Here is a 12449-nt window from a genome sequence, read left to right on the forward strand (position 1 = left end):
AAACACAACGGTTCTTGAACCTTGGCCTGTTCCGTCTCTTTTTGTGCCCCTTTCGGCTTCTTTCTTATTTCTCTGGAATGATATTCAGCGAAGCTGCTGACCAAATGCTGTTATCTTGCGACTATGTACATGACTTGTACATACTGTTGACTATGAAGATGACCCCATCTTAATCCTCACATTAGTTACAGTGTTAGCTTAAACTTGAAAGATGGTCTTGTGTCTGTAGCCTTAACTTGTTGAGGTTCATGCAAGCGTAAAACAGATGTCTGTCTTTGCTAATTCCTCATCAACCTTTTTGAGGGGGCAGACTTTTTTCTGTTTGGTGGTCAAGGTTTTGATATCTCAGTCATTCAGTATTGGATATTTTGGAAAGGAAAGATTGATTCAATTCCCCAACAATCTTGACACAGGCCCTCATTCATCTGGGCCTCCAAGATGTCCTACCAGCTCACAATGAGTCTCCGCGAGAGCTCTTCCTCTATTCCACTCCGTCTAACCGTGGCCATGAGCTCTGGCGTGGTAACGACATTCTAAAAGGACAGTGGCGCTAAGGATAGCGAACCTGCTACCTTATTAGGCGTTGGTATTCCACAGAGCTTTAATGCGAAAGCATTAGAACTCCCAAGTTAGAGAATCGTGACCATCTGATGGATGTGTGAAGCCTGGCAGAAAACCTCTCTCTTTCCTTCGTCTTCCCACACCCTTGTGCTGCGCATGCGCACTGGTAGAGGGATGACCTCTCTCCCAGGCAGCGACGCAGCGCGGTGAAGCGGCAACTCACTGGGGAGGAAGAAGGCTTGTGCCGTTGTTGTGGCTGTGTAGTTAGTAACAGTTAATAATAGTTACTAATAGTTAACGGTGGATAGAGGTGGATGGTGGTAGTGGTGGGACGGCTGTAAACGCAAAATAAGAGAATACATATACGTCTAATGCTAACGCATTCCCGCCACTTTAATTACATTTATAGACCAATTTTATTCTTCCGTGTCCACATTCGTTGTGTTTATTGTCTTATTCTACGACACGTAAAGGAAGCTATCATGGGAGTATTTCAGTATGATAAGAAAAATAAATTGATGCGCTATTACGGAAAGCGGCAGCCGAGCAGCAGCAGTAGTGGTGGAGATGCAGACCCCTTACCTGAAAACAAAAGTAACATTCAGTTACAACTCTATTCAAGATTCGAATAAGTGAAGCTGTGATAAGCAATGCACGTTTGTGATGTATAGTTGCACAGATTTGAAGGACAAATGTGTAATGATCCTGAGCGCCGGTAACCGCTCTACAAACTGAAGAAAGCAAACGCTAGCATACCTTACAAGATTGCAAGAAGGCTAGGTTAGGGTTTGGTTGGGGTTAATGATTTGTTCAAAAGAAGCACTGATATTGTGTCAGCAAGCACTTTGGCCGCTTCTACATGAAGGGCATGCAAAATGTTGGATAAAGCTGTATATTAAAAAGTGGTGTCCGCGAAGAATTCGGAGTTCTCAAGTGAATGTGATATTGAGTTAGAGATGTCTTCGTAGAACAAAACACTGAAAAAGTTTCGCAAAATTCGTTCATGTTTTTTTCTTTCATAAAACACCAAAGACATCAACATCGAAACCAACTGCAGCTTCCAGTTGAAACTACCCTTCCCTGCATCGCCTCTTCCAGTGACGTAGTTGGCGTTGCCGGGAGATTCCCAGCCGCTCAGCTGATGGCGTCGCCAGGCTGATTGCGATACGATACCAGCGAAAGCATGAACGCAGACGTTTCTAGACACTGTTCTGCAGCGGATTGCGATTCGGAAGACTGCATTTTTTGATGGACAGCCTGCCTTCATAACCGACTGCAGTATGATGGGCCACACACTGTTGTCTACGTTCAGTCGGAAGCCCACAGCCAGCTGCAAAATCCGATTCAATTAATTTTCTAATGTTTCCGACTGTATCAAAACAAAATATACCAGTTACATGTATTTCAGGCACCCACTCTTCCGGCCGCACCTTCTGTTCAACTGCGTTTTCCTTTTTTTTTTGTCAGTTGAGGACCTTTACATTGCATGATCAGGGTCAAATCATCCATTTCCGTTTACTGTTATATTACGTCAGGTCGAGAGATGGCGGTTCTCGAGCCAAAAAGGTGCAGGAATCGAATCATGTCTCGATTGCCTGGCGAGTGCACGAAGTACTATGCTACGCTGACACGGCCTTGCAGCAGCCCTTACAGATTGGCTTGACGATTTTAGAATTGAGTAAATTAACCATGTATTCGTTCTACTATGAAACCCTGCAGAGTAAGCTCACTTGTCCGATTATTACCTGCTACTTTGACACAGATTCTCTCATCCCCGGCCTATTCTGCAAGGACTGCGAAGATCAGTTATGTGCGATCGCCGACGACCATTTAGGCTTGTCTTCCTTCGATCAGGATCATCAACTGTACAGTGAGAGGAATCCCTGTATGCTCGGCGCGTTCAGAAGCGAAACCGGTAGCATACCCATTGAGGAAGTAATATGCTTGAAAGCCAAAATATACTCCATTAAATTAGCTAGAGGAAAACAAATTGCAAGAGATAAAGGGGTCAAGAAGAACATTGTGTGCTAACACCTCCTTCATGATACGTATCAGGATACTCTATTCAAGGCACCCTAACGTATTGCACGAACAGGTGTCAGTAGTAGAAAAGAAGCAGTGCATGCACACCATCAGAACTATGAAGGAAGGCCTTATGGCAAACGACGACAAACAATACCTCTACAATGACGTTAACTCCTACCCGTACGGAAGCTGCGAATATGGTAAGCTCGAGTGGATGACCTAGATAGTGGGATTTCACCTGGCATTCTTTCCCCCTCAGAGAATGTAGAGGATGAGAAGTTGCAGCGTCATTCGAACTGGGTCACTGGAAGGATGTGGTGCCTCGTTCTCTTCTCGCTCGTCTCGTGCACGCTGGCGCTGGATGTTGGTAACTGTACTGCAAGCATCAAGCTGAAGAAGGATAAGCACACCTACGCACACAAAATGCCTTGGCGACATTTTGCCTGGAGTGGCACGCGGTACTGATGCGGTCCAGCATTAACCGAGACAGGAATGCTACTGAATCGCTGTGCACGTGCCTTCAATCACTGGACGTGAGCGACAGCTATAAAGATATCCAGTGCACATGGAAGTGTCAACTCACAGAGGATGAAATTTTTCTTAGCCGTTGCCCCGAAGACGTCTACATGATCCGTCACTTCTGAGGAACCACGTCCAGCATCAAAGGAATCAATCTCTCCAAGACTGCCATGATTTTTCTCAAACATGTACTCAATAAATGTTGAAATATATTCTTCCTGTCTGTCTGATTGCGTAGAGGCACATGAGATAGAGCCCCCTAATTGGGTTGAAACAATCTGAAGTCACTGCCGAGCGACCCGAACGTCTGGCTTGGAATCAGGAGCGGAGCCATTTATCATGCAGGGGGGACGGAGCTATGTCAGGCAATCAGTGATCAGTAGGCTTAGAACGAGCCACTCAACGTGAAGGGCCAATCAGTAGGCCTAGAACAGTGACGGAGCTGGGTTCCACCAATCAGAGGGCTTAGAAGACTGGAAAATCTGGAAAGGAGGAGCAATGAGAATCAATAGGCTTAGAATGGACCAATCAGCGTGTACCGGGGCGGAGCCGACTAATTTGCACAAAGGGATGGAGCTATGCTCGGCAATCAGCATGCACCAATCAGCGTGAAGTGGGTGGAGCAAATCCAACTAATTAGCATAAAGGGGCAGAGCTATACCAACCAATCAATGATCAGTAGGCTTAGCATCGGTCAATCAACGTGAAATGGGCAGAGCTAAGGGCGACCAATCAGATGGCTTAAAATTGGCTTGTGTTGGATTCGACCTGAATTCTGTTGGATTAGAACTGGATTTTGGCTTAGAACTGGATTAGAATTGGCTTCTGTTGGATTAGAGAAGACCCGTGGTTGTTTGCCACTATTCCCTACTACTACGAATAGCATTCCACAAGGAACGACTCGCCATGCTCGTAGGCGCTCGTAGCAGACGATTTTTTCTACCGACGAATGAGAGGCCTCTCAATCACAGACGTCAGATTAGAGGGGCGTGGTCAACAGTTCGAGCGCTCGAACCTCTCGTCGCAGCAGCGATTTCGTAAATGAAATTCTGCTACCCAGGGAACACATGGTAGTCTAGTAGACATCCAGACTTGTTCTAACCCAGGGAGCACACAATGTCGGGGTAATATTGGGAGGGGACGGCAAAGAACGGGGTATATTGCCCGATATTAGGCGATCATGCGCCGTTCGGAAGAGAAGACGACAGATGAACAGAGAAAGAATGCGCCCACCTCCTTCTTCTTGCATTCAGTCCATCTGCGCGCGGCTAGCCTACTGCGCATGACCGCCTTCTGCTGCGCATGAGTAGAACTGTCGCGCCTGCGCTGCGTCGTTGACATTTCAGAAGGAAGAGCGGGAAAACGCAAGGTGTGACAGTTGTGACGATGGTGTTTTACACAGCGAAATTACCAGGTGTGTTACAAAGTTCCTATTTTCTTTGCACAGTTCATGTTTAGTAAGTGCCACATATCACGCTGTTGAGCGGGATATGACAGTCGTCCGTATGGTTGTGCATAACGGCGAAATGGCGTAGCGTCTAATGCAGCCCACGACTCGTTTTATCATTTATTGCCGTTCATTTACCTTTGAAAGTGCTCGTCAAGTGTGTATTTAGTGAAGGATCGAAAACATCCTTACGGTGACGCAAAGCGCAATTGTACATAGCGTCCGTCATTGAATGCAAGGGTTGTTTGTTGAAATGTTTTTACCTGATGGAGATTTCGCCTTGATTATTGTAGGATTGAAGAACTGAAATAAACCACGTGGAATCACTTACTACCAGATGTTTACCTTCTTTCTTATCGCTCGCGTATTCTATATTCCATTTCGATCAAGTCAAAATTTCTCCGATTATTTCTACGTACTGGGAGTTTGGCTGATTCGGCAAGCTTAATGAACTGTCAACTGGGTTCTGGGCAGCGTCAGAGGCTATAATTTCGCGTAAATTGATTTTTGCCGACAGTATGTCAAGATGGAAAAGATACAGGGAAGTTCGGAGGAAGACGGACGCTTTGCTGAATGAAATTGACGAAGGCACAGAGGGAAGTCGAAATAAGGTTATAGTAACCAGCAACGGTTGTGGTACAGACACTCCACTGACGAGTCACGTTGCTGCCGTCGAAAGGCAGCACACCGCACTGTACAGCTCACAAGGGAGTACCAAGGATGACTTCGTGACATTTGTACATGATTCATGTTCCGAGAACAACAGAAACCTTGATAGTCATGGAGACGGAGACGCTCTACCAAATGACAATGCAAGTGCAAGCTGTTCTTGGACGGTAGAGCCATGTATTGGTCCATGCAATCGTGGGGCAGCTGCACAAATGATATGCACAGATTACAGTGAAGAAATTTCTAATGTGTCTCCTGCCAGACCAGCGAACCACTTGGAGCAGGCTGAAGGAAGTGCTGACTGCGAAAGCCTTGAAGGCATCAAGAAGAAGCTAGCAAAAATTGCCTTAAGGCATAATCTGACGCATTCGGCTGTGAATGACGTTGCTGGACTCATTCGTGATTTGGGATATCCTATTCCAAAAGATGCTAGAACTATACTCAAAACGGAACGTAAAGCAAATATTGAAGCAGGCAATTTCATTCATTTTGGACTCTTCACGCAAGTCCTGAACAAAGTTCGGAATGGACTGTCCGAAGCCTATCCGAAAGCAGTGGTTTTACACATAAACATTGATGGTATTCCTGTGTTTCGGAGCTCGGGAACAAACTTTTGGCCAGTACTCTGCTCTGTCAGTAATGCAGTGGACCGACACCCATTTGTGGTCAGCTTGTTCTGCGGTATTGGAAAGCCTGATACTATTGACAAGCTTGTCACCCCATTTATACGGGACATGGTAGAGTTAGAAGAGAAAGGTATTCCCTATATGGAGGGTGTGCTTCCCATCAGATTAGGTGCAGTGATATGTGACGTGCCAGCCAGAGCATTTGTGAAATGTACCAAGGGACATGCAGGTCACAGCTGCTGTGACAGGTGCACACAACAAGGCAGGAAAGTCAAAGGTCGGCTGGTTTTACCGGAGATTCAGAATGTGATTCTGCGAAATGACACATCGTTCCGCAGCATAGATGATCCCAAACACCATAGGGGAAGGTCTCCCTTTTGTGACCTGAAGATAGACATGGTGTTCGGCTTCCCCATTGACTATATGCACCTTGTCTGCCTCGGTGTAATGAAGCGAATGCTCGTACTGTGGACCAGAGGTGATAAGCCAGTGAAACTGGGAATGCAGCAAGTGAAAGTCCTGAGTAAGTTGTTAGAAGAATGCAGCCTGCCAACTGGTTTTCAGCGCCAGCCACGGGGTGTGGACCAGCTGGAAAGATGGAAAGCAACAGAACTCCGTTCTTTCTTGCTGTACACTGGGCCTGTAGTGCTCAAGAGAATCCTGCCGTCACAACAGTATAACCACTTTCTTCTCCTTCATGCTGCCATACGAATCCTTTGCTCGCCATGCATGTACCTGACATTCAATGACTATGCGTCACAGCTCTTGGCATACTTTGTGCAAGAGTTTCGTGACATATACGGCGAAGAGTATCTCACATATAACGTTCACGCACTGTGTCATCTTGCCGAGGAGAGTAAACGACATGGACCTCTAGACCTATTTTCAGCATTTCTGTACGAGAACTACCTAGGAAAGTTGAAAGCAATGCTTCGAACTGTGTCTGCCCCTCTAGCCCAAAACAGCAGAAGGCTGTCAGAACAGGATCACATAGAATCAACTACAGTAAATTTGCACGATAAAAGTGCACCTCAACCAGAAGAAAGGCAAGGCGAGTGTTACATGATGGCAGACGGCAGCATCGTACAGGTGGACTTCTTAACGGACGATGAAGTAGTCGGATGGAAACACATGCACAAACGCAATTTCTACTGCTATCCACTTCCATCTTCACAACTTGAAATATTCAAGACAGATGGCACAAAAAGCACATGCGATAAATGGCCCAAGCACGCCATCCAGAAAAAAATGTGTTGCATTACACTACAGCAGAAGTTATGTAATTTTCCCTCTCCTGCATTCTGAAAAGCAGAATTTGAGAATCTAGGCTGTTTTATAGAGTAGGTACTCAACTAGTAGTTCAAAATTAAGTCTTAATATATAACTACCAGTAACATGCATGTCCCTATTTTGCAGGAAATGTTACCCCTGCCAGGACAGTGGCTAGCTGTCGTTGAATTTTTAGGTGAAAAGACTACGAGCGCAGTTCCATGTTCGTGGCTTGAAGAAGGTCACAGACGGTGCAGGTGGCCAACCAAAGTTACCGACAAGAGGCGAGAGGAAATGGTACAAAGAAACGTTCCACCAGGGCCATGGAGACTTTTTGCGGTCAGAGTGCTAGGCTACGCAGGTAATTCAAATCTTAACAGCATTGTATTCAATCATAATCTTTTGTTTAAACAATTCATAGATTCCTACACCGAAACACAAAACAAAGTAGACAAATCGCTTGAAACATCTGCCTTAGAATCTGAGCTGTCAGACTCAAATTCAGCAACCCCCGCCCAAGGCTCACCACTTTCTGGTAGTACAGATCAGGCGACTGTGTCATTGTAAGTGCAATACGTGTTTTGGTAGGTTACTTGTACAGATCACTGTATGCTTTTAGGTCCCAGCCAGCTGTGGAAAGTCAGTGTCCTTCAGCACATAACCAACGCGGTCATACTCGCATCTCTGGGCCCCTGCTTTCATTGCCATTGCCCCCAACAACATTGCCAAGAGCTGTCCAGAAAACAGCTGAGCCTGCACCTGATGATAGACATGGTACACACATATTTTTTCCCTTTGTACTCATTAGGAACCAAGTTCATAAAGCAATTGCAATTTCTTGATGCCTCAAGGAATTCAATATAAATATTATAAAAATACATATAAGCAGAGCTAAGTGGTTCCTAATTAGAATACGTTGTTACCTGTGACCTCTTGCATTTTTTAATTACCACTTCTGCTTCCGCCTTCAGGACACATGCGGAAAGTATACAAAGCTCTTGTGGAGCTCAAAGAAGACTTCAGAAATGTCAGGGACATCATACTTAACATTGAGGCAACAGTGAAAGCAACGTCAGCTATTGAGAGCCAGTCCTTTGTGCTTCCATCTCTGCCGCTTCAGTCTCAGGATGATTTAGCAGAACTTGAAGCTCGTCTGCTTGACCCACACTACCGACAACAGTTTGTAAGCATGTCTCTTGTCCTTACACTGAGCAATGTATAAACATGCTGCTAACTCCACTTTCAAGGTCTCCTTCATCGCAAGAATAGGTGGGGAGACTGTCAAGGATGCTGTAAAGCTAACGTTGCGACGTCTTCTGGCGAACCACATCATGACCGAATACAGCTTAAAAGGAAAGCAGAAGAAAAAAGCATTTGATGAGCTTCACATCTGTGGCTGTATAATAGGTGATTTAATGTTTTGTTAATCTGCAGCAGGTATGTTTTCATTTGTATACCGTCTGTGCTGTTGCTGCCTCAAACAAGGTGCCTTAAGAGTTTGATGTGGGTGTAGAGCACTAAACGAGATGCACATGAAAAATGTGTCCTGTTGAAGCTTGCATTTTCGAGATGAGTAGAAATTTTCAGCACGCAGTAGGCATTGATAGTTAATCAGCTGGACAATATTATTTATTATTTTTTTAGATATATGAATGACTCGGTATAACAGTAAAGTAGGTAAATAAGTAATATAAGTAATATATTTGAGAATGAAATGACAATAATTATAATATAAATATAGTAAATAAATAAATATATATATATATATATATATACCATCTGTAATATAATAACAAACATAAAGTATATTCAGGGAAGAAAGAAGTGTCCAGCCATTAATAATTGGGGGTTTCCGTCGCGAAACAACTGAGATCATGAGCGACGCCATAGGCGTCAGTCTGTGGATTGCTTTTGCCCACCTTAGGGTTCTTTAACGTGCGATGAAAGCTCACCACACGGCACCCCGTATTTAACGTCCCACGCGGAAAGCGGCGTGCTGTCCAGCAATCAAGTGAATTGTTGGATTTCCATTATTCATACTGACAATTTCCAGATGGCATCAAAGACAGATTTAAACACGAAACTGAAGCCAACATTAACAGCAAGTTGGGAAAGCACCTTGCTGGTGCAAGTGATCGTGATGGAGGACGAGCCAAACGACAAAAACGTCTTGAAGGGCAAGGGGACTTTCTAGAGGACCTTCCCCTGACACCGTGAGGATGAAATGTTCTGAAGAAATACGTATTTGTTTACCTGTACCTTGAGAAATAAAATAAATGTGTTATGCTATACCTGCATTTTAACTGTGTTCACAAAAATTTTGATGTGAAAGCAAATGGTCATGTGGGACGAAAAAAAGTGATAAGACGGGCCGTAGCTGGGCCAATATCGGAAAACGATATTGGTGTGATATCCTGCAGATACCACGCCGATATTAGAGCAATATTGGTTGCCAATATTGCGCCGATATTAGCCGATGTTGCAAAAACTGTGCTGGTCCGATATCGGCAATGGATATTCACCCAATATTTCATGCGATATTTCCCGACATTGGACCGATGCTTACCCGACACAACTGTGCTACCTGGGAACCTTAGACTTTAGGGACCAAATGATGATGAATAATGACCAATCATGATTAATGACCAAACTAGACGTTGACTAGACGTCTAGAAGTCTTACCATTATTTAGACGCCCAAAATTTGTGAGTTACAAGACATCTGGTAGACATTTGGCAATTGACGTTTAATTGTAGACGTCTTGTAGCTGGCCTTGTATATACCACATATTAGAAATCATCAAGAATTTGTCTTATTATGTTTTTAAGTGGCGTGGACACATTCAACCATGAAATAAAGTCACTAAATTATAAGAGGCGATTCTAAGCTTAGCCTTCAGGCTTACAAAACTGAAGTTCAAGTGTTACAAAACATGCAGGAAACTGAATTACTTGATGGCAGAGTGAACATAATTGTGTTGTTCAAGTTGTCCGTCAACCGGCTTTGGTGGCTGTGTCTGTAGTGTGTTCGCCTTCTGATCACGAGATCGCCGGTTCGAACCCGGCCAAGGAGGCCAGCAACTTGGTGCCTGGAAACAAGTTGCTTAGACACGCCATCTTCCGCGAGGGCCATTAAATACGGTGTGTTGTGTGGTGAGATTTCATTGCACATTAAAGGACCCTCAGGTGGGCAATACACAGACCGACTGCTGTGGCGTCGCTCATGATCTCAGTTGTCTCGCAACGTAAACCCCGATTATTATTAAGTCTTCCATGTTGGTATCTGTCCAAAAGAGTCACCACAAGAAATCTAAAAAATTTAGCCAAATAGAGAAAGTAAAGTGGAATTAGGAGGGTCATCAAAAAAAAAAAGTTTCCTTATATTTGTTATTCAAAAGACATACCACTAGGACGAACTGATTGGTGGAGTAGTTGGGTGTGACATCTCGGCACTACAGACGTTGGTTAATGAAGTGCCGTTCACTTATGTGTCAGGCATTAAAGCATGGATGTAATACTTCCGAGTGTGTCTGACCGTGAAGTAAGAGCTATCCTACTTTTCGTTAAAGAAAAAAAGTGTTTTAGAGAATATCCACTGACAGTTAACGCCTGCTTATAGAAAACACTTTACAGGCATTGAAATGGTGTGTCCTTCATACAGGGTCGTGAAAATGGGCAGAATGAACACTACAGTGGGAGATCAGCTATAGAACCATGAAACAACGTTTCTTTTTCGAAATTCCGAGAATTATTAACGGAGACTGGCGGGTCACTGGTACTGCACTCTGATACTCATGGGAACAAATTTCCTTCAGCTTGGTCAACGAAAGTTATGCGAGATGGGAGCCACATTTGCTCAGTAACGTTCGTAAAGAGCAACGAATGAATGCTGCTTGCATTTTCCCTGAATGGTATCAAGACGGTCGAGATGAATTTTTTTGAAGCATTATTATTAAAGAAACGTGGGTGCATTATGCAAGTGCTGAGACAAAATACCACAGGAAGTCATGGTGGGCGCCCGGTGAAAGCACTCTGAAGGAGGCCAAACTCGCGTTTTCGTCTGGAAAGGCTATGCCGACAGTGTTTTAGGACTATCGTTGTGTGCAACTTGTAGATTACCTCACATGCACAATCACAGTAAATGCGAGGATGTACTGTGAGATCCTGGGTAAGCTTCAAACTACAAACAAAAACGCACAGGGCTTGGAAGGGTGTAGCGTAGAACGTCAGCGCTGTCTGCACTCGTCTTGGAAGACTCGGGATTCGTTCCAGAAATTCTCCTGGAAATTTGCCAAAGAGAGAAAAAGCACACAAGCGAGCTGGTGTAACGTGGAAGTAGGAAGCATCACATTGAGCATGTGGAGAATGAAGTATACAGGAGGCTCACAAACGTGAGACTCCTTTTCGTGAGCTTCCTGTATACTTCGTTCTCCTCATGCTCAAGGCGATGGTTCCCACTTCAATGGAAATTTGCACCAGATGCTGTTCCATCTTACTCCCAAAGCGCCCCTCGGCGTTCACCAATTCGCAAGTGATCATGAAACACAAATTGATCAGGTGAAATGCAAAGTGAATGCCTCACTTTGTAAACAGGACATAGCATGGCACAGACAACGTATTGAATACTTGGTATCACAGTATCAAAAATGTTCAACTAAATAAGGTGACCACTATAGGGAGTAACGTTGAGCTCTAATCTGTACATAAAGTTTTTCAATGTTATGCTATAGATTTATTACTTTGTTCACAGCAGGAAAACTTATTTGTTGGATGACCCTCCTACATGAAGGAAATTCCTTATTCTCTTACTTTCCATCACACATGTGTGAAGTAGCAAGTACAATCTGTTTGCAAATGATCATACTGAGATAAGAAAACTGGACTCTGTAACAATTTTCATAAACTATGCACGAATGGACCACATTAACTTTGTTCGATTATATTATGACCAAATGGATAGTATGTAGTCTTTCATGCTAGATGAGTCAAATGAATTGAAGGCCGTCTAACTGAGGTACGTAGACAATTTAAATAATGTCCACACATATGATGATTCGAGTTTTTTTGGTTCATTGACATACATACATATAGCATCCACAACTAGAAAACATTACCCGAATCTAAGTGCTGTGAAGTAATATTTTATTTTACTGAATATATATATATATATATTAACTTTTTCTTAACGAAAGCCCGCATTTCTTTGGGGCAATGTTTCTTGAACTAGCGTTCCTGATGGCGTTATCGTTGCTCGTAAATGTAAATTTTGTCCGTCAGTAACTCTCCTGCAGAATACTACGCTACACCACCTTAAAGAAATCAGCAACTAAATTA

The 12449-nt window shown here is 43.9% G+C and overlaps 1 protein-coding gene across 1 annotated transcript in view; it reads right to left on the reverse strand.

The window, feature by feature from the left end:
- Positions 1-936: 936 nt before the first annotated feature.
- The window catches only part of LOC135385509 (disintegrin and metalloproteinase domain-containing protein 10-like), a 147267-nt gene continuing 135754 nt past the window's right edge, over positions 937-12449 (reverse strand). Inside the window, exon 15 of the mRNA XM_064614861.1 lies at positions 937-1143. Within this exon, the coding sequence (XP_064470931.1) occupies positions 1140-1143 (4 nt within the window). The 3' untranslated portion in view covers positions 937-1139. The remainder of the gene's footprint in view (positions 1144-12449) is intronic.

The sequence above is a fragment of the Ornithodoros turicata genome, chromosome 1, assembly GCF_037126465.1.
Source record: "Ornithodoros turicata isolate Travis chromosome 1, ASM3712646v1, whole genome shotgun sequence".
Taxonomy (NCBI): Eukaryota; Metazoa; Arthropoda; class Arachnida; order Ixodida; family Argasidae; genus Ornithodoros; species Ornithodoros turicata.